The sequence below is a fragment of the Photinus pyralis genome, unplaced genomic scaffold, assembly GCF_008802855.1.
Source record: "Photinus pyralis isolate 1611_PpyrPB1 unplaced genomic scaffold, Ppyr1.3 Ppyr1.4_LG9, whole genome shotgun sequence".
In the NCBI taxonomy this organism is placed as follows: Eukaryota; Metazoa; Arthropoda; class Insecta; order Coleoptera; family Lampyridae; genus Photinus; species Photinus pyralis.
Window position 1 is genome coordinate 4722226 of NW_022170878.1, and position 24074 is coordinate 4746299.

Consider the following 24074-nt stretch of genomic DNA (forward strand, 5'->3'; position numbering starts at 1 on the left):
TTTGGGGCCGGTGTAGAGTTTCGGTCACATACTACCGTGTTAATACGAATGCAGAAATGTACCGCTTACCCGGAAGTAATTCCGGTCGAGAAATACCGAGTCCATACCAATCCTGAGCGAAAGATCGGCACAAATCAACCGGTTGGGGCTAATTTGGGGCCGGTATGGAGTTTCGGTCACATACTACCGTGTTAATACGAATGCAGAAATCTACCGTTCGCCCGGAAATAGTTCCGGTCGAGACATACCGATTCCATACCAATCTCGAGCGAAAGATCGGCACAAATCAACCGTTTGACGCGAATTTGGGACCGGTATTGAGTTTCGGTCACATACTATCGTGTTAATACGAATGCAGAAATCGACCGCTCGCCCGGAAGTAGTTCCGGTCGAGACATACCGAGTCCATACCAATGTCGAGCGAAAGATCGGCACAAATCAACCGTTTGACGCGAATTTGGGACCGGTATTGAGTTTCGGTCACATACTATCGTGTTAATACGAATGCAGAAATCGACCGCTCGCCCGGAAGTAGTTCCGGTCGAGACATACCGAGTCCATACCAATGTCGAGCGAAAGATCGGCACAAATCAACCGTTTGACGCGAATTTGGGGCCGGTATTGAGTTTCGGTCACATACTACCGTGTTAATACGAATGCAGAAATCTACCGCTCGCAACGGAAGTAGGCGCCGATATACGGTTCCGGTCACAAAATACCGAATTCATACCAATGTCCAGCGAGTCGAAGAGGAGATCGGCACGAATTTGGGGCCGGTATAGAGTTATATTATCGAATTTAGACCAATGCCGAGAGAACCGAAAGCGAGATCGGCATAAATCTACCGCTCGCCCAGAATTCGGTTCCGGTCACGAAATACAGAGGTCATACCAATAAATCAACCGTTCACTTTTCTAGATCCGGTTTAGACGCGGTTTATTGAGAGTAAATAAGTTGCGGTTAAGTAGCGGGTTTCAACTGTTTCTCTTCTTGTATTAGGAGACTAGAAAATTCATCCCCTAGAGTCCTTTCCAGATGTTCAAAACCACGTATAGCCCTGGAAAGGTCTGGAGGGAACAGGGAACCTAAAACGTTCTGGACGGGACACACCTATGAACCGTTTGGTGTTTTCCCTAGACGTTTTCGTTTTAGATCATACTAGATAAGGCCTCGTCTATATTTGAAAATGACCATGGAAAATCTGTCAAACACGATCGAGTGGTTTTCAGAGCTTCCCCGAACAATTGCAAGCTCTTCAAAGCCTTCTGTCTCCTCTCCAGAGCCTTCTAAAAGGTAACGCAAAGGTTATGTAGATGCTCGAAATGAATGAAAAGGAAACGACCAACGTGATTGAATGAAAAGAGTGGTGCCAATTCCTTCTAAAAAAGGCCAAAAGTGACTCTGAACTAATCAAAGTCGTCCCAAATGATCTACGAAGGGGTGGCTCTCATGGGAAACTGATGGCAACAAGACTGATGAATGTTCATTATTTCCGTGGGAAAAAAACGAATTCGTTCGGAACGTCCACTTGCTCAACTTCTGTAGCGTCAATAGGAAATGAACTCGGTCAATTTAAATTCTTCCGAAGTAAAAAAAATTGAAACAATGGAAGTGGATGTACTTGTTTACAGAAGACTAATTTCCTTTACGGTTCACTCGACTCTGTAATTGCCGCAGCTCTTTTCTTGTTCAATTTTAATTTACACCGCCGGCAGTAGGAATCTCAATCACGCGATGCGGAATATTTGGCACATTTGCGCAAAAGAAAACCGATTTGCTCATAACAAGTGCAGCTAATCGGATAGGTCATGGACGTTATGGTTAGTAGAGCGGTTTCATTGTTTAATTGGTTTCACTTGTCACTTTATTGTTGCTTCCCGCAAATGCATTTGTGCGCCACTTTGGTCGCGATGCACCACATTGCGATTCGAAAGGAACGTCAAAGGAAATATCAAACGGAAGCCCCAATTACTTTCTATTTTATGGAACGCTCAAGGCTTTGAAAACAATGCGAAGGCCTCGGCAATTACGGAATCAAGTGCCTATCGTGATCAATTAGCATCCCTTTGAGATAGGTACACGTGCGTTTCCGACCACCCAATTAATATACTAACTTCGTTTCAACCTTGTTCGGATTTGAAGGGATCGATTGTTTACCAGAATTCAAGTGCTATCCATCGTCCTATTTTACTTGCATAAATCAAAGCTCGCTTATTACAATGTCCCAGATTTATCACCGTTTCAGATCAATAGCACTTTCCAGTATGCGCAAAATACGGACAGGTAGGGAAATGCCATTACATTTTGCGGTTCTGAGAGGTACTCGAGCTTCAAATTGTCTGAATTTATGTACCACTACTAACATTTCGAATAATTAAAAAAAATTCCGCAAGAATTTAAAATTCAGAAAAATTCGAAAAATAAGATTTTTCAATTTTTGGAATCTTCAGAATTTTTGAATTCTTGGGTTTTTATTAACTTTTTGAATTTTTGCAAACAATTTCGTGCCAAATTTAGAAAATGCAGAAAACTAAGTTACGACAAATTTGCAAATTAAAAAATTCAATTAATTCAAAAAAATTTAACGCAAAAATCGAACAAGAAAATTGAAAATTCAGAATTAAAATAAATCCAGTACGGTGTATACGTGTATCTAAAAAAATGTAAATGTAGAATTAAGTTCATACAAAAATTATAAAATTTGGAAGAATAAAAAATCTAATAATTTAAAAAAATGACAAATTTTGAACAATCAACAATATGTAGTAAGTATACAAAAATGTGCTATGTGCTTTATGCGTCAGAAAAAATGGTCGACACTTTTCTAAAATTTATGTGAGTGTGTAGGTAATTTTAATTGTTGATTTAATTATACGAGTATTTAATTACGTTTTGTATTGTTTTTAGCATATTTTAATAATTGTTATTAAGTAAATTCGAAAGCATAATTTATTTATGTCAATGTTCCAAAATTCTAATTAGCGCGGCGCAATTTTTCCGATGGTCCGCGACCCCCTAAAAATTAGTTTGAATTCTCAGATTCTTATTAACTTTTTTGAATTTTGCTAGATTTAAATTTTTACAAACAATTTCGCACCAAATTTAAAAATTTAGAAAATGCAGAAAATGAAGTTACGAAAAATTGAAAAATCTGCAAATTCAAAAAAATTAAAAACAACACAAATATCGAACAACAAAATTGAATATTCAGAATTAAAATAAATCCGGCACGTTGTATAAATGTATCTAACAAAATGCAAATGTTGAATTAAGCAATTGCACACAAAAATTTAAAAAAAATTGAGAGTTCATAAAAAAATTATAAATTTTGAACAATCAACAAAATGTAGAAAGTGTACAAACATTTTAAATGAATTGACTGGTATGTGCTTTATGCATCAGAGAAAATGGTCGACACTTTCCTAATATGTACGTTAGTTTTAATTAGTATAATTAATAACAGTGTGAAATTTTAATTGTTGATTTAATTCAATTTAATTATTTTTTGTATTGTTACGGCAAGAGGGCAAGAAGGTCGGGGCTCTGGATCGGCAAGGACGCGCTCGCCGTGGCTATCATAAGAACCTCGCAAAAAACACTTTCGCGCGAATTGCTCGAACAGTAGAACTGCGTTTGGGGGGGGGGGCAAAGTTTGTTTTTATCGACGTCTTTTCGCTTTAAGCCCTCGTGGCGTGAAAACGGCACGACCTAGGAAAAAACATACAATTGACCAAATTTTCAGAATTTTGGAATTAATTAAAAAAAAATTAAACACGCAAAAATCGAACAAGAAAATTCAGAATTAAAATAAATCCGGCACGTTGTATAAGGGTATCTAAAGAAATGTAAATGTTAAATTAAGCAATTGCACTCAAAAATTAAAATAAATTGAGAACTCATAAAAAAATTATAAATTTTTAACAATAAAAAAAATGTAGTAAGTGTACACAAATTTTAAATGGATTGACTAATGTGCTTTATGCGCCAGAGAAAATGATAGACACTTGGGTAATATGTATGTTAGTTTTAATTAGTATAATAAGAGTGGGTAATTGTAATTGTTGATTTAATAAAATTTTATTATTTTTTTGTATTTTTTAGCATATTATTAACTAAATTAAAAAGCATAATTTATTTATGTCAAAGTTTCAAAAAGGTAAATTGCGCGGCGCAACTTTTCCGATAGTTCGCGCCCCCCTAAAAATTGGTTTGCCCCCCCCCCCGCCCTCGCGGCCAGCATCCACCAATAGAAGGGTGCGCGGTTGCTGAAGAATCCCGGTCACGGCTAGGGGGGAAGGAAGATCGGGCCCTCCATCGGCGAGGACGCGCTTACCGTGGCTGCCATAGGAACCTCGCACAAACAACAGTGGAACTGCATCTCCCCCCCCCCCCCCCCCCCCGACACGCCCATAATCGATAGCGCCAACCGGCACGCGTATAACGTATGGGGCCCCAACCAAAAACTATGAGCCGTTTGTGGGGGGAGGGGGCACAAAATTGGTTTTTATCGACGTTTGCTCGCCTTGAGCCCTCTTGGCGGAAAAAAGGCACGACCTAGGAAAAAACATGCGATTTACCAAATGCGACTCCCTTCCACGAAGGGGGTGAGCGGGGGAAAATCGGACCAAAGCCGAAGTTATAAAATAATCCGCCTGTACATTTTTAAGAAGTCGCCGACCTCGTACCACTGCACGACCACCAACCACCCACTCCGCCGGACCATTAAACGATACTTTTTCGTCATTTTGACGTTTATTCGAAAACGCCGAGTGCTAGAACGATGCGTTTTTTATGCTGGTCTCGTTTTCGAACCCTACGACTTCATAACCAACACCAACGCATCCCCCCCCCCCCTGCTTATAAATGGCACGATTTTTTACGTTGGTCTCCTATATCCATCGGCCAGGTTTTAGAATGGAATGCCTATAAGTGCGTGCGCCAAAAATCGCACTACGCATGCGCAAAAAGCAAATTTCATACTTATAGAGCAATTTAATCCAGATTTTTATGGGAGACCCCTCTAATAAAAGCAAACGAAATGCATGCGCAAAAAATCGTGCTGCGCATGCGCAATACACAACGGAGCGACACGAGACGGCGAAACCACCGAAGCACTTTTGGCACTTTTCTGACTTGGATGTCAATATTGCCTAAAAATTGCATTCATTTTTTTCGTGGTACATCTGTCGTAGTACTTCAGATTTCCTGCTCTCCTGTATCACTAGCTGCACAGTTGCAGTCGTGCCATCTTAATTTTCTACAACTCTCTGTAGAGGACCATCTTCTAACCGTATCGAGCTCCACTAATAGATTATGTCCTACCATATTGCTTCGGTCGACAAGTCTTTCCTCTGAAGCAAACCCGTCTTGGTAGAGGCAAATTAACCTTTTAGCTTGTTGTCAGCTAGGGCACACGTCCAAATCGCAGTGCCTTCTTTAGCTTAGTCGGAAATGAGTTCCCGAACAGGCGTTAGCTGTTTGGCATTTACTAGCACCCGACCCAGATTGGTATAATTCCTTCCCAACCCTATTGATTGTCGACCAGATTCCAATTTAACTGCGATGATTGGTTCACCAGCTTGTTCTACTGATTATTGACCAGGTTTTCATGTCAATTTGACAGGCTTCGATTTTCTGCATTAACTAGAGCAGTTCCATGTTGTCTGATGTAGATCTTGTCTCCAATGGCATGAACTTTCGCCAATTATTCACTTAAATACAACCCCACACCTGACATCGGTGTAACGTAAATTGAATCACATCGTTCATTGATTTATAATTAATAAATAAGTCTTAAAATAGATTAATTTATAACAGTAATTACAATTTATCACTCACAATTTAATTAGGAATAATATTGACTTCGATTGAGCTCTACGGAAGGGAATGTTCCTTCCATAATCTGGAGGCACACGTTACACTTGGAAATAGACTAAGATAGCAGTACTCGAATTCACAATAAAATGACGTTAAAACAAAGTAAATCTTTGCAACGAAGATTGCAAGTAAGGAATGAAGTTAGGAAATTGACATTAGTGCTTGATCGCAAATACAAAGTGAATTTAAAAGAGACCATTTGGATAGTTCCTGGTCTCCACGTGTATCAAACAGCTAAAATGTCCCAAATACTTCAAGCATCCCCGGTGTCCCTAACGGAATGTGCAATTACTATAGATAAGTACGATTGAGTATACTGAAAGAACATTTTGGGGATCTTAGGGTAATTAATGAGTTAACATATAATTTTTGGGAATCCTCAATATCTTTCAGGTCTTTGGAATTACAAGTGCCTGGAAGATTGGGAATACCCACTGTTGATGTTAGGAATATATCGATTATGTCATGCCCGTCCGTCTGCTAAATGTTTGTCAGTGATGTGATACTGTAAACTCCACAATATTCAGGAATGCCATTAGTAAGATTCTAAGAACAAGTGCTGAGTTTGTTTAAATACACTGACTTCCAATTTTGTGTAACGAGGCGAAAACCATTACTGCAGGTACGTTACGGGTGAAGTAACGTGAATTTTTCACAAAATGGCCGTCATATGTTTACGATCTTCAGCACACCTACACGCGCCGCTTGCGCCCACGCTCTTCAAACAGAAAAAGAATATAATTACAGATCGTACGAGAAGATATAATTAAAACAGTCATTTTGTAATGCGGAGGAATGCGATCAAATACCATACCATCCTTTTATAATGCACGTGAAAGCATAAAGAAAGAGTGACGTATTCCGAGTTAAAATTAAATTCAACTGCGTTGACCTACAAAGGAAAAACAGTTATGTAAAAAGTTTAAGAAGTTTGAATGGGTACCGATTATTTTATAAAAGAGCGAGTTTCTATAAGGCACAAAGAATGCGCTTATTAAACAATCTTCCCTTTTTCTTTCATCTCCGCTGCCTCTGACCGGATTCTTTGTAAACCGCTCCGCACGCACGCACACATTTTCAAAATGAGGTGCTGCTACTTCCGCTCGCCATGAATCATTCGAGTAAAATTCGTACAAAAAAACTCAACGTTAGATCGATCGGTTCGTTAAACTGTCGGAAAAAAAGTGAAAGTGGAAGTAGGGAACCGTATTCGGTTTTCTCGCGGGCCGGTTTTGCGAGCCACAATTACATAGTTAACGGGATGGCTTTTATAATCGCCCTGTATATCTCGTTTGTTGAGCCACAAAGTGTCAGGTGTAGGTAATTAATGGCCGTCATCCTATGATTTATTTCCTGATCAATTATTCACGACTGCTTGTTAATTAAATGCCACCCGTATCGTGCGCATGTGTAACTTCAAGAGGGGGTCACAGTAAAGTACATGGTCTTTTTTGTTGGTGGTAGGTATAGGTAGATTATTGCGCATCATCAGAAATTTGGTTCATTTTTTTCATGTACAGGGTGAGTCAACGATTGCGCGGAGTAACTTAATGCCTTGAAGATAAGATTTTTCGATAGAGTGCTTTTGTATTATGATATGGTTGAATATAATATTCTCCACATTTTAAAAATATTTGGAATTATACAGGGTGCGCCCACAAAGTAGGGCGCCCAAATGGTACATTTTTTTAATAGAACCTCCTGTATTTGAATACATTTTTGAATTCTACGTGTAATTGTACGTCTTTTTTATTATATGGTTAATATCCGAAAAACTAGTAGTTTTAAAGATAATTCGATTTGTAAGAAAAATTGGGCATTTGCAAGCGTCAGTATATTGTCAAAATTATTACTTAAATTTTGATTCCAGGTTTTATATCTTTTATCCTGGGTTAAGTAAAAGTCAAATAAATACATCTACGAAACATTAAAAAAAATAGCTTACAGGGTGTTTTTTTTGGTAGATTCAAAGTTACAAAACTTCATATTAAAAAATTTCACTTTTTTTAAATGGAACACCCTGTATATTTTTCTGTTATCTTTTAGCTCTTCCGAAAACCTTCAACTTTTGATAATAATGTCCTATACCTATCTCTGATAGTTTTCGAAATATCTTGGTTTTCCTGGTTTTTATATTCTAATCTTAAATAAGTTATATGTAATTTACATAATAACGAGGTGACCATGCAAAAAAAGGCAATTTTTATCTGCCTCGTCCAAAGCTAAAATCATATTTATTAATTCATTTTTCGAATAATTCATTTAAGTCTAAAAACTGGAGAATAAATTTGATAGTAAAAACATAAACAAATATCTTGGTTTTCCTAGTTTTTATATTTTATTCTGAAATAAGTTCTAATTTCCATAATAACGAGGTGAATATGAAAAAAAAATGAAACTAATATCACTGACTGGATGACATTAGGAGTTAAATTAAATTTGCTTTGTCATCAAATGTTTTTACTTATTTTCCAGTTTTTGGGCTTAAAATAAATTGTTTGAAAACTAAATTAATCGATATGATTTTCGTTTTGGACGAGATAGATAAAAATTGCCTTTTTTTGCATGGCCACCTTACTATTATGTAAATTACATATAACTTATTTAAGATTAGAATATAAAAACCAGGAAAACCAAGATATCTCGAAAACTATCAGAGATAGGTATAGGACATTAATATCAAAAGTGGAAGGTTTTTGGAGGAGCTAAAAGATAACAGAAAAATATACAGAGTGTTCCATTTAAAAAGAGTGAGATTTATTAATATGAAGTTTTGAAACTTTGGACTTATAAAAAAAACACCCTGTAAGATATTTTTAGCTTCCTAGCATGTGCTAGGTAGCTATTGCGATAGCCGTTTTTTGAACATTTCAAAATTTCATCAAATGTCGACGTTTTAGACCATTTTAAGCAACTTTTAAAGAATAAAATTTTTTTCCGTCTGTATGTACGTACGTACGTACGTACGTGGCAATTTTCTGAGAAAACGGCTCGACGGATTTTGTTGAAATTTTGTATATATGTTTTAGGCATACCGAACAGAAAAATAACGGGCCGGATTTTTGAAAAAAAATTTTGGAGCGCCGTAACGGCATCGAACTTTTTTTTTCAAATAGCAACCTAAAATTTTTATTCTATTATTTGGAAGACCTTATTTTCCTGTGTACAACCTACAAAAAATTGGGCCGGGTTATATTATCAAAAAACGGAGAAAAAAATTGTCAAAGTCAAAAAATTGTGTTGCATATGTGCAAAACGCAACGATCTTGTTTCTGAAGCAATTTAAACGAAATTTCTATGGTAAGTCCCTTTAATAAAAGCAAACAAAATTCATGCGCAAAAATCGTGTTGCGCATGCGCAGAAATGCAATTTTCTTATTTATGGAACAATTTTAACGAAATTTAGATGGTAGGTCCTTTTAATAAAAGCTAACAAAATGCATGCGCAAAAAACATATGTTGGCAATTTTTGGTTTCAGCTAGGAAGCTATTCTGTCAAGAATTTGACACCTGGTTTTTTAATGTTTCATAGTACCTATATGTATTTATTTGACTTTTACTTAACCCAGGATAGAAGATATAAAACCTAGAATATTTAAGTAATAATTTTGACAATATACTGACGCTTGCAAATGCCCAATTTTTCTTAAAAATCGAATTATCTTTAAAACTACTAGCTTTTCAGATATTAACCATATAATAAAAAAGACGTACAATTACACGTAGAATTCAAAAATGCATTCAAATACAGGGGGTCGTATTTAAAAAAATGTACCATTTTGGGCGCCCTACTTTGTGGGTGCACCCTGTATAATATTTTTAAAATGTGGAGAATATTCAACCGGATCATAATACAAAAGCACTCTATCGAAAATCTTATCTTCATGGCATTAAGTTACTCCGCGCAATCGTTGACTCACCCTGTACAAGTTGTGATCATGAAAATGGGTAGATACACCAAAAATTCTGAAACTGTCCAAAATGGTCAAATAATTCCTGCTTCCCCATGCCCTCTCCACTTCTGTGCATTCCCATACCATGTGCTCCATGTCCTCGTTTTCCTCTCCATATATTCTACATTTTCTTTCTTCTTTTCTCCACTTCTCCTTCTTTGTGTTCTCATTTCCGCAACTGAACCTGGCGATTATCTTAATATTTTTTCGGCAACAACTCCCTTATTAGTTCATTGTCTCTTTATCTTCACCCTCCGTTGCTGTACTTGTCAGCTCATCCTTTCCCCTATTTATCTCCTGCTTTCGACCTGAGCCCGTTCGTATTCATTGCTGTGTTTCACTTCTTTCCTCGAATCTGACTCTATCTTATCTTCATTATTCTTGTTTCCTCCCTTGCCCCCATATCTCCGTTCCGTACATAAGCACCCCTCTCACCATTGTCTTGTTCCAAAGTCATTTTTGAAGCTCCTCTCTCCTACTCGCCACACCTGTCTCATCGCCACCTTCCCTTTTCTCTTATTTCGTTGCATCTGGTTTCCTAAGTATTTAAATTGTCTTATTGCCCCCCGCCGTTTCCATTCCAACTTCCTTTTCCTCCCTCCCCACTTCCGAAATCTCATAGTCTTCGATTTTTCGGCAAGTAACTCCATTCCCTTTACTTCCCAATACCACTCCATTCTCCCCTTCATTTCCTTCATCTGTTGCCATTATTATTGTGTCGTACACGTAAGCCGGGGACCATATCTTCCTTCCTCCCACTACGATCCCTCCACCATGTCTTCATATTGTAACGTAAATTTAATTACGTGATATTTATTACAACTAATTAATAATAAATTTATAACAATCTTAAAATAGATTCATTTATATCCGCAATTAATATTTATCACCTACAATTTACATATAATAGGTTGACTGACTGAAATATGCTACAATTTACTTATATAGTAAACGACAATTAGAATGTTCTACAATAAACACGTCATTTTTCCCGGAAGGAGTAATAAATAAATAAATAATCCTTCATGGTGACTCGATCTCTATCGGGATTTCTAGAATGTTCGCTACAATATTTTTACATGTCTCTCATGTAGGAATTAAATAAGATCCCCTCCCCTCTTATCTATGCCCTCAGGATTTCATTTGCATACCAACATAGTTTTTCATGATCTATCAAAAGAAAATATTACCATTACCGTTTCACTTCCGGTGTTTATTTATTTATTGTCCCTCTCTCGTTTTGGGCTCTCAAACCCAATTACAGAGTGACCCGTGTCATGCTTTTTAGAGGTGCCCCTGCAAAAGGTCTTAGTTGTTCTATAATACTTCGGTATTTACCTTGCAAACTGTAGGAAAACCAAATTCGGAGTATACGTCAGAATACTCGAAATTGATCTAAAGAAATTCCGATCTCTGCCACAGATGAATAATGAAGGCAATAAAAAAAATCCTTACCTCAGCCCACGTTCGAACACCCGACGTCCGGCTATGTAGCCCAACGCTCTACCACTGATCTACACAGTCGGTGTTACCGGATGTGGATAGCCACGTTCTCGTTTGATACTACATTTCCTTATGCCCAGTAACAAAGGTTTTCAAGTTATTCAAGATTTTTCAAAATTTTTTGCTTTTCTTTTGAGCCGTGTACCTACGTCTCCGTTGACCTGAATTTCCCAAATCAACAAACTGCCTTTTGATCGCTCTTGTACAGGGTGTTTTAAAACAAATGGTCAATTTCAATAACTTCAAACCTTAAAAAGTTGATTTTTCTAATAAAACATCTTATTTTTTGCACTTTCAAATGTCGAATAAAATTCTATATCTATCAATTATTCCCTTTACCTATCCGTTATGCTTTCCGTCTTGTTTTAGATTTTCTAAAATTGTCACCGTATGAAATATATACAATACGATCAGAAATGAGTTGTTGTCGAGTCACCTTTGGAATTTTTGTTTACATGGGAAATCGTACTTCACTTGAACTTCCAAAGGCGACTCGACAGCAACCCATTTTTGATCGCCCGTTATAGGTTATGATACATCAATGGAAAAAATTGACGTTAAGATATACAGGGTGTTGCATTTAAAAAACACCAACTTTTCACCAAATTTGTTTACTGCGCCACTGGGTTTTACGTAAAAATATCCAAACGAGTCAGTTTTTACCTTTTCTCTATCTTACATGGAGTAGTAAGATATGATAACATCCCAAACAATTGAACTTTTCGTTTTCGCCCTGTATCTCAGAAACAAACGTAGCTGGATTGGTTCTGTTTTTGGTATTAAAAGTTTCACAAAAAAAGTGGCACAGGGGCGCGAAAACCGCAAGTTTCTATCTTTAAAAACAGCTGAGATATAGTGCAGTCTCTACCGAAACAGAAAACACGGTACATTTAAAAAAAAAACGCTTAATGTGAGTGGTGCGCAAAACCTTTTAGGGGAACGGAATTAGAGGTCTCGCACCCGGTTCCTACACGACTAGCTACCGGGTAACATAAAATCGCATGCAAAGCAAATAAAATGGAACCTAAATAATTGTCAGACATTGCCTTTTCAAGATATTCGTTTGGACCTCACTAAAAGATTGTTATATAAACTACGTCGCGGGGACGTTTTTATTAGTATCAACACCTACAGTAATGATGGGCTTTGTTGGATGTTTAATTTGGTTTAAATTTGGTTTAAATAATAATCTTGTATTTTGATTTTTATTTGTTCAATATATTACGATGAGATTAAAAGTTTATCTCATTCAAATTCGGTCTTGCGATAAGGGTTTCGTTATGGTTCCGCAAAAGCTAATTAATTTCAAGATAAGCAGGTGTTCTCCTTAGTAAACACCGGTTGTTAGTTTATTGAAGACTCAGTAATTTGATACAAGGAGTCTTGGCCACTGACTAAGGGTGGATTTGATTGGTGAACGTTGACAAAATGATTAAGGAATAGGATTGCGAGGAAACGAAGTAGGATTGGAAAGGAAAATGTTAGTGTCAATTAACAACTAGTGAGCCAGTACCACCTGACAAAACTTTTTCGGGCTGTTAAGACACGCATTCTCTGTCAATTGCCTATCGTGGAATTTCATTAGGAAAAAAGCGCCAAATTAGAATTGCGATGACAGGTAAAAAAATTTCGCCGAATTAAAACGTATCTCGGCGATCAATCACTAAAAATTGACGTATTTCTGCCGTTCTGTCTCCCGCAACGTAGAAAGTGATAAATTTACCTCACTTTTCAAAATAATTTGATTCTCGCCTATAAAGTAAGATTAAAGGGGGGAGGAAAATGTTTACTCGGAATAAAACCGCACAATTTCTGCTCGATGTAAATTGCACAAGTGTAATTTCGCAATTAAAGAATTACTCATATCTATAACACGATCTTTTACCGAGAAAGCCCTCAAGCAGCCCTAGAAAATGGTTTGATCGCGTATAGAATTTCGCACGTGTCGCGTAATTTACGACAACAGTATTAGTGGAGCGTTTCCAATCGGGTATAAAAAAAAATCAATTTAGCGACATCCCCCGTTAAGAAATCGGGGCGTCGCGTCGCGGGAAATGTTGCCATTTATTTTACTGCGGAGGCAACACAAGAATCCAACCGCAAATCCAGCGTTTATGAATAATAAAGTAGTAAATGAATACGAAATGGGGGGTGATGTAATGTTTTGCAGGGTGTAGCGTAGGGCAGGGCAGCCGGCGGTGTCCTTCGTATAGTCGCAGGAAAGAGGTCATCGATCTTTATTCCCGCTAACCCAGTTTCGATTCCCGCCCGCCTGGAAAACGGGTCTCGATAGTTTCGACTCGACGTCTCCGTGATGCGGGAAAATGGTAAATATTTATAAATTGGTTGAATCATCCACCGCGTCTTTTAATTAATGCGTCACCTTCGGATAATGAGGCAAGTTTCGTGATGAAAGACGACACCGAGAGCACATGCTATTTATTGATGCTGACGAGCAGCTGTCGCACAAACGCTTTTTCTTATCCTGCCGGAAAATGGGGGGCAAATGATATGTCTTTATCCGACAGTTACAAGCGAAGGGTGTTGTGCAAATGTTTCCCGGTTCTATCAACTAATTCCATCTACTAAGTTCGTCAGAAGTTTTCAAGACGTCCTCACACCTCATGTCGCAGCCCCTACTTCAAACTACCTCCCTGATTGTCTCATCGCGCTGTATACACAAGAATAAAGACCGATGTCATGTTCAAACAACGCTAAATTGTTTTTTTTTTGGATCGAAGACGCTTTTGGTCGACTCAATTCCCAATAAACGTCAACATAAGTGGAATTACGAATTCCTTCTTGCTTTGCACTTATCTTTTGAAAGCGATGTAACTGTGGGGGTGTAACAAATATTTTTTTTTATCGAGGACGCTGAAGAGGTCGACTCAGCCCAATAAACGTCTACACAAAAAAGTCCTTTTAATAGTCTTGACTCGAATTTTTTAAAAGCATTTAATAGTCGACCGTTTAGTAGTCTCACAGGGGCAAACCACTTGAAATTGTGTATTCTAAAAGAAATTTTAAAAAATTCAAAAAAATTAAAGAAAAGCCTAGGAAAATTGTAAAACAGTTTTACAAAAAGGTAGTGTACCTACACCAAAATTAGTTCTAAAAAATCAAGAAAATTCCGAGGAAAATTCTAAAAAATTCTAAGAAAATTAAAGAAAATGATAGAAATGTACACCAAAATTAGTTCTAAAAAATCAAGAAAATTCCGAGGGAAATTGTAAAAAATTCTAAACAAATTCTAAGAAAATTCTACAAAATGGTAGAAATGTACACCAAAATTAGTTCTAAAAAATCAAGAAAATTCCGACGGAAGTTCTAAAAAGTTGTAAACAATTTCTAAGAAAATTCTACAAAATTGTAGTAATGTACAACAGAATTAGTTCTAAAAAATCAACAAAATTCCGAGGGAAATTCTAAGAAAATTTCACAAAATGGTAGTAGTGTACACCAAAATTAGTTCTAAAAAATCAACAAAATTCCGAGGGAAATTCTAACAAAATTCTACAAAATGGTAGTAGTGCACACCAAAATTAGTCTAACAAATCAAGAAAATTCCCAGGGAAATTCTAAAAAATTCTACAAAATGGTAGTCGTGCACACCAAAATTAGTTCTAACAAATCAAGAAAATTCCGAGAGAAATTCTAAACAAATTCTAAGAAAATTTTACAAAATGGTAGTAGTGTACACCAAAATTAGTTCTAAAAAATAAAGAAAATTCCGAGGGAAATTCTAACAACATTCTAAACAAATTCTGGGAAAATTCTACAAAATGGTAGTAGTGTACACCAAAATTCTGTAATGATTTTCCCTTCGAAAATATCTAAAAATTCTGGAAAAATTCTACATGGTAGTAGTGTACACCAAAATTAGTTCTAAAAAAATCAAGGAAATTCTGAAAAAATTCGAAATTATCGAAGAATTCTAAGAAAATTCTACAAAATGCTAGTAGAGTGTACACCAAAATAAGTTCTAAAAAAATTCTAGACAATTCTACCAAACGCTAATGGTGTACACCAAAATTCTACAGTGATTTTCCCTTCGATAGTCTCTTAGGTGGATTTGAGGGTCCAACAGACCGTATAGTCTTTAAAAACCTTTACGAATCTCCAAGTTCAAAGGTTTTCAAAAGTCTTCAAGGGTCTTTAGGTCTTTTGAGAGCATTTAATTGGGGTTCTTTAACAGCGTTTAAAAATCTTTAATACATACTATACTAAAGAAATTTGCTGGAAAAACATTTTCGAGTCCTTAGGTCCTTTTGGAGAGAAGTTCCTACATGGCTTCTTGGTTCATCGCAATGCTTTGGGCTTTTTACACCCCTAGCCAAAAACAAGTGCAAAGTAAGTCCCTTGCTAGTGCAAAATTCTAAATATTTATTGAGTTGAGTCGACTTCTGAAGCGTTTTCGATCCAAAAAACAAAAAAAATTGTTACACCCCTTCCAAAAAATACGTGTAAAGCAAGAGGGGATTTTCACCAGAAACAAATGTTTTTCTTTTATGGATCGAAGACGCTTAAGGGGTCGACTCAACCCAATAAACGTCAACACAAAAACTGAGCCCTTAGTGGAATTACGAAATTTTCTCGTGAGAATCCTCTCTTGCTTACCCTTATCCCTTGGAAGGGGTGTAACTTGGGGGCTGCAACAAATGTTTTTGTTTTTCGAATCGAAGATACCTACTTAAGATGTAGCCCTTAGTGGAATTACGAATTTTCTCGTGAAAATTCCCTCTTGCTTTACACTTATTTCTTGGAAGGGGGTAACTTTGGAGGTGCAACAAATATTTGTGTTTTTTTGATCGAAGACGCTTAAGAGGTCGACTCGACCCAATAAACGTCTACACAAAAATGTAGCCCTTACTGGAATTACGAATTTTCTCGAGAAAATTCCCTCTTACTTTACACTTATTTCTTGGAAGTTGGAAGGGAAGTAACTTTGGGGTGCAACAAATGTTTTTGTTTTTGGATCGAAGACGCTTAAGAGTTCGACTCAATACAATAAACGTCAACAGAAAAATTTAGCCCTTAGTGGAATTACGAATATTCTCATGAAAATTCCTTCTTGCTTTACACTCTTCTCTTGGAAGGGGGTGTAAATTAGGGGGTGCAACAGATATTTTTGTTTTTTGGATCGAAGACGCCTCAACACCCAATAAACGGCAACACATCCGGAATTACGAATTTTCTCGTGAAAATCCCCTCTTTCTTTACACGTTTCTCTGGGAAGGGGTGTAACTTTAGGGGTTAATCAATATTTTCGGTTATTGGATCGAAGACGCCGAGGAAGACGCTTAACAGTTCGAGTCAACCCAATAAACGTCCACACGAAAATGTAGGCCTTAGTGGAATTACGAATTCTCTCGTGAAAATACCCTCTTGCTTTACACTTATTTCTTGGAAGGGGGTAACTTTGGGGGGTGCAACAAATATTTGTGTTTTTTAGATTGAAGATGCTTAAGAGGTGGACTCAACCCAATAAAAGCCCACACAAAAATGTAGCACTTACTGGAATTACGAATTTTCTCGTGAAAATTCCCTTTTGCTTCACACGTATCTTTTGGAAGGGGTGTAACTTTGGGATTGCAACAAATATTGTTTTTTGGATCGAAGACGCTTAAGAAATAGAGTTAACCCAATGAACGTCAACACAACAATTTAGCCCTTTGTGGAATTACCAGAGACATGGAGAGAGGAGATCGCTGATCGACAAGTGCGCATCCAAGAAAGGGTGCGACCTCATGGGCGCTGCCATTTTTACACCCGTTGTGTCATGTTGTGTTTATAGTGGTGTTATTTTAGCGTGTGTTCGTGTTTAGGAGAGCTTTTTTCGAGGTTAAGTGTTTATTTTGTAACGTCAACGTCACTGGCATTTTCTTTTGTTCATTTGGATTGAGATATTAGTTTCTTCCTACGGAGCTGCTGCCGAATAGAGTGTAGTGTATGAAGATTGCGTTAGATGTCTCTGGGTTGCGTCAGTAAACCTTTATAGTCCTGTTCAAATTTCGCGCTTCAATGGGTGTCAAAATGGCAGCCCCCTTGTTTTGTCACTTCGCGCAGTTTCATGCGCTATCTCCTCTCTCCATGTCTCTGGGAATTACACGAGAAAATTCCCTCCTACTTTCTCACATATCTCTTCGAAGAGGTGTAACTTTGGGGTTGCGACAAATATTGTTGTTTTTTGGATCGAAGACGCTAAAGAGATCGACTCAGTTCAATAAACGTCAACACGCCCTTGGTGGAATTACGAAGATCCCCTTACACTTATCTCTTGGAGGGTGTGTAACTTTGAGGGTGTAACAAATGTTTTTGTTTTTTGGATAGAAGACGCTTAAGGGATCGATTCAACCCAATAAACGTCGACACAAAAATTTGGCCCTTAGTGGAATTACGAAATTTTCTCGTGAGAATCGTCTCTTACTTACCCTTATCCCTTGGAAGGGGTGTAACTTGGGGGCTGCAACAAATGTTTTTGTTTTTCGAATCGAAGATACTTAAGAGGTCGACTCAACCCCATAAACGTCAACACAAACACTTGGCCCTTAGTAGAATTACGAATTTTCTTCTGAACAATCTTCTCTTACTTTGCACTTATTTCTAGCAAGGGACGTAACTTTCGGGGCGAATCAAGTAGTTATGTTCTTTGCCTGAAATCGCTTAAAAAGTCCAAAGCATTGTAATGAACCAAGAAGTCATGAAAAGGGCGAGGAACTTCTCTGTAAAAGGGCCTAAGGACTCTGAAAAGATTGCGATTCTTCAACTTCCAACACCTTTAAGGACTCGCAACAGTTTCTAAGGAGTCGAGGAAATTTCTTTAGTAGATATATTATTAAAGGTTTTCAAAATCTGTTAAAGAACGCCAATTAAAGTCTCTCAAAGGTCCTGGAAGACCGTTGAAGACTTTTGAAAACCTTTGAAGATGGAGATTCTTAAAGGTTTTTAAGGTCTGTTGGACCTCCAAATCCTAGCGAAGGGAAAATCAGTGTAGAATTTTGGTGTAATTATCTAAAAATTCTTTAGAAGTTTCCAGATATTTTAGAATTATTTATAATTTTTTAGAACTAATTTTGGTGGACACTACTACCCGAGCTACTACCATTTGATAGAATTAAGTATCTAATTTTTTAGAGATTTTAGAATTGTTTTTAAATGTAGAGGATGCCGTGGTTTCTTCAATTTTGTTGAAAAATGCCACCTTTCGTCAAAATTACGACGACAAATGTTTCTCAAATGAAGGCGAATGACATAATTCGTCCATTTCAGCCTTGAATCAATAATCAACCTTAAACTTTTAACGTACACAACACAATGCCTCAATTTACGCCACCGCCGCCGCCGGGCAGAGAACGTAACTGAAAAAACAAATTCCGACAGGATAATAAAGAGAGAGTGCACTTAAATAAGTTAACGTAACAAAGGGCAATTGTTAACTAATCAACTCATGAACCGTATCTAATTTGACCTCCTAACCTTCAAAAAAGGTTTCAATGAAAAAATCACATTTTCTCACATCGGGAAACGTGTGGGCAACGCAATTAATCGGAGGCGGTCGTAAATTAATTAAGCGTTAAATTTAATGGCAAACCTTCAAATTTCGATCGTTATTGTCGAGCGCGATTTAATTAAATGATAGCGTAATGCTACGAAATCCGTTTTGTACGCGAAAAAGGAGAGTCCGCAGGTTTCGTTTCGCGTGCGTTTGCGGGATTTTCGGGCACGCAAAGTGTGTGTGCTTTTCGAAATTAACGAGCCGATTTGTATGTACGCGATGCGCTTTCTATATAGCGACATTTGTAGGCTTTTAATGGGATTAAAAGGGATTACGTTGAAGTTAAAGTGGCCGTTTCGAAGCGATTTTTTCCCGTTTAAGCCTTACGCCACTCAGCGGGATACCGGTGAAATTCCTCCTATCCGGAACCCTCCTTAGATTCAATAAAATACTCTCGAACACTCTTTAAAACCAAATAAACCCCTAAAAAAGCGACAGAGCACCCCGGTGTGACCCTACGGGCTCATTGAATTTGACCCATTTTTATTAGGCTTGTTACATGTGGCATATAGGTCAACTGTGCAAAGTTTGTACCGAACAGGTTCAAGCGTTTGGCAGAGACGACAGAGAGGCGTGACCCCAATGGGTCATTGGATTTGACCCATTTTCAATAGACTTATTACTGGTGGCATATAGGTCAACTGTGCAAAGTTTGCACCGAATAGGTTCAAGCGTTTGGCAGATACGACAGAGAGGCGTGACCCCAAGGGGATCATTGGATTTGACCCATTTTCAATAGGCTTATTACTTGTGGCATATAGGGCAACTGTGCAAAGTTTGAACCGAATAGGTTCGAGCGTTTGGCAGAGACAATTCAGAGAGGCGTGACCCCAATGGGTCATTGGATTTGACCCATTTTCAATAGACTTATTACTGGTGGCATATAGGTCAACTGTGCAAAGTTTGCACCGAATAGGTTCAAGCGTTTGGCAGATACGACAGAGAGGCGTGACCCCAAGGGGATCATTGGATTTGACCCATTTTCAATAGGCTTATTACTTGTGGCATATAGGGCAACTGTGCAAAGTTTGAACCGAATAGGTTCAAGCGTTTGGCAGAGACAATTCAGAGAGGCGTGACCCCAATGGGTCATTGGATTTGACCCATTTTCAATAGACTTATTACTGATGGCATATAGGTCAACTGTGCAAAGTTTGCACCGAATAGGTTCGAGCGTTTGGCAGAGACAACAGAGAGGCGTGACCCCAAGGGGTCATTGGATTTGACCCAATTTCAATTTTTAATTATCGTGTTCACGGACGGGCAGACGGACACCATCGACTCCCCTATAAATCTTGCATCGCGTTGCTCTGCCACTTAATAATCTTGAATAATTCCAAAGGCTTTCAAATATTATTACGACCTTAGACTCTCTAAAGTTCTTAGAAATTCATAAAAACTGATAAGTGATAAGACTAAAGAGTTTCTAAATATTTTCAAAAATATCCAAGCGGCTTTTAGAACCTTTAAAGACATTGAATGAATTTGTAAAAGTCTTTCAAAAAACAAAATGGCGGATCCAATATGACGGACAAAAATGGCGAAAATGTGTTGTTTATAAATGCAAGTCGGTATAGTGGGTTTTTTGAGCGCTCTATTTGAAAATATTACGGATAAAAATTGTTATTTTTAACTGGACGTTGGTGTCGTGAGGTATTTGGGTGCGCTGATTAAGAATCCGATGTTAAGATTTTCAAAATGCAAAATGGCAGACTTAAAAAATTATGAAAATTTGTTGTCTTTCAACTAAAGTTGGTATAGAGTTTTTTTAGGCAAGCTAATTGAGAATGTTAAATTAAAAAAAATAAAATGGCGGATCCAGTATGGCGAAAATAATTGCGAAAAATTGTTTAAATGAACGTTGGTGTAGTGGGGTTTTTCGGTGCGCTGATTAAAAATCGGAATTTATTTTAAATGAAAGTCGGTATAGTGGACTAGTGCAGTTTTTGGTCGAATTTTGGAGTGCGATAATTGAGAATCACCTGGTGGTAGAGTGTTGGGCTACATAGTCGGAGGTCGGGTGTTCGAACCTGGACTGAGCTACGAATTTTTCATATGTGAATTTCCTCAGATCAGTTTCAAGCATTCTGCCGGCTACTCCGAATTAGGCTTTCCTGCAGTTTTCCTAATTCGTAAGGTAAATACCGGAGTAGTATAGAACGACTTATGACCTTCTGCAGGGGCACCTCTAAGAAGCATTATGCGTGTCACTCTGTAATTAAGCAAAAAGCCTGTTGAGGGCCCAGAACAAGAGGGACAATAAATAAATAAATCACTACGTTAAACTTAACGTTCAAGTTATCTACCAGAAAACGTTATTTTGTATAAGCATTAACTTTTTCTACATTTGTTAATCTTCATTATTAAGTTTATAACTACTTGTAATTAAGATTACCTACGGTAAACAAGCTAATTATCATCAGAATGCTTAAATCTAATTTATTGAACCCTCAATTTTTTTTATCTTGTTTTTTACTTATGTATTACTCATTAATTATTGTAATTATAATTATGACTTGGTAAATTAAAAAGGTGTCGCCCGACCTCGCACAAAAAGCTTACATATCTTGTTTGGACATATTGCCCCGAACGCAAGTGGTCGACAAATAAAATAATAAATCATAATCTGGGTGCTGCATCAATTTATTATAAAAATGACGAATTGCGTCTTCAAGTAAACAAATAAGGTTGACTGACTGTAGCAAATTAGCGGCACACGCTCTTCAACCGTCGCGAAACAGCGTTTTTACGTCGACTCCAGGATTTAAGGAAACACCACTTGAACCATAAAATAATCCTGTCCAAATTTTCAAATAAATCGCTAATAACAACGGAACGCGCCAAAACGTCCCCGCTGTAACCTACCAAGCTGTTAATTTAAAAATCCCCATAAAGAAATTTTATTTTTTGACCTTTTGCCATATTTTCGAGATTTGGGACCACTGCGCGTCTTACAGAAAACTGGAATGAGATTAGCCAGACAGACGATTGTGGGAGAGAATGCAACACCGGGGGGTTTGGGGGGTATGGAATACGAGATGGAACACCCCCTGTAAGAGGAAAATTCAAGGATCCTTTCCCTACAATCATCATTGCCACCATATATTCATGAATATCTTCCAGTGTTACATTCGGTGGCGTCTTAGGGAAAACTGGAATCAGAGTGGTTAGCCAAACGATTTTGTGACACCGGGGGCTAGGGGAGGAAAATTCAATGATCCTTTCCCTACAATTATTATTATCGCCATTCTTAAGTCTTCGTACACTGGGGGGTTTCCATACCCCCAAGAGCAGTTCCATGGAGTATTGAGAAAAACTGAAATGAGAGAGGTCAGCCAAACGGCTTTGGGGAAAGTTGAAACACCGAGGAGTCTGATACCCCCCAAGTCAATGAAAAATTCGTTGATCCTTTTCCTACAATTATCATTATCACCATATCTTCGTATAGTGGCGGAGGGGGGCATTCCATACCCCTAGACCCCCCCCCCCGGTGCTACGTCCGATACCGTCTTACCGAACACTGGAATGAGGGGGGGGGGGTGAGATGAATCATTATCGCCACCAGACGATTCATATAAATGCAGTCTTGGCGTACTGGATGAGGGTGGTCAGACAGACGGTTTTGGTGGAAGATGCAACAGCGGGGGATCTTACTGGGGAGTATTCAATGCCCCTCAGCAAAAGGAAAATTCAATGATCCTTTCAAATTGTAGAATCGTCATTATGGAACTTGTTTCACACTTAACACCGTTCGATTCGATTCCGTGCGTATTCAATTCGTTTTCGGTCGCTTCCGACAAGTGTAAACCGGTGTATACGGCGTGTGTTCGGCAACTGATATAACCGAAAGCTTCATCGACACGAGTCGGTTTCATTCGGTTTCTATTCGGATCCAATGTTCACAACAACAATTGCTTGTTTACACATATTACCTACACGGTTAAGTTTCGGTTCGCTTACGTTTTCGGCAAGTAAACACTACAGGGTTACTAAATATACAACGATTAAGAGTTATTCAGAAAATGGATATGTCTATGGTAACTTTTTTGTAAATAAAAAAACATTCTAGATATAACGCGAACCGACATATTATACAATGATGTGAGAAACAATGACAATAAAATCATAAAATTTAAAATATATTTTCACATGGCTTGTTTTTAACAAGTTCTTACCATTGAAAACAATTTAGCTCATTATTATGAATGTCAATTTCAGATAGAAAATGAAAGGCCAAGGTAAGGGGACTATAAGCGACCCTTTTAAAAATTGCCATCAGTTTCCACACACCCGACGATGAACTCGAAATGAAAAAAGGTCAGCGCATTTCGAAAATGGAAAACATCTGCTATCGTCACACGCAAAAATAAATTTTTTGATTTGCATTTTTTATTCACCTGTAATAACGTCTAAATATATCGATAACATGATAACCCCTCACCCCTGCTAAATTAAAAGCGGTCGGCAAGGTTAGTGTGTTTGTACTCTAAGCCATTCGAGCGATAGAGTTATAAATAAACATACTGGAACATAATTAAGGAGACCTTGTACAATATGCAAGAATGACATCATGATCGAACATCAAAACACTTGTTTGCCGGATTATATAATTTCGCATAGGTAGGTAGTGGAAACAAAACGGGCCCGCGTTGACAACCCTGCGCTACGCCTTGCTCGGTTTTACCGTTCTGCAATTAAAATGCAAAAAATGACATCATTTACTCATACTGACGATTTCACATAAATCGGTACCAAGCGAAGCGTGACGGTCCGCCCGGTAAGCTTTAAAGCGGGCGGCAAACGTGGGCGTCTTTCGTTACTACAGCAGCAGGAGGAAAAACCACCCTCTCACCTGTTTTCCAGTTCGCGCCAGCGTTTCCATATTCGTCCCGTTAACGACGGGCGCCTTCTCCTGCGTAACACCTCCATTGGTTGTTGTTGTTGTGCTACCATTACCGAGGGCCATTTGAACTAGTGAAAATGAGTCTTACGTTTACGCGCAACCTTTTCGATTTGTTCCCATTCGATCACAGCATTTTAGTATGAGTTAATTAAGAGGACAATCGTAATTAGTGTACCGCACATTTAATTACTCGATACGGCTACAACCGCCACGAAACGTTCACACCAAATGAATTATTTTTATTCCAGGTTTTTATGTTTGCGTGTCGACGCAATTAACGACA

The 24074-nt window shown here is 37.9% G+C and overlaps 1 protein-coding gene across 2 annotated transcripts in view; it reads right to left on the minus strand.

Annotated features, from left to right (window-relative positions):
- Positions 1-24036, minus strand: part of LOC116181395 (ankyrin-3-like) — a gene marked incomplete at its 3' end in the record, with an annotated part of 48922 nt that extends 24886 nt beyond the window's left edge. The window contains 1 exon segment of one of the 2 annotated variants that reach the window (XM_031501754.1): positions 23741-24036. In XM_031501754.1, the coding sequence (XP_031357614.1) occupies positions 23741-23854 (114 nt within the window). 2 annotated transcript variants of the gene reach the window in all.
- Positions 24037-24074: the final 38 nt, after the last annotated feature.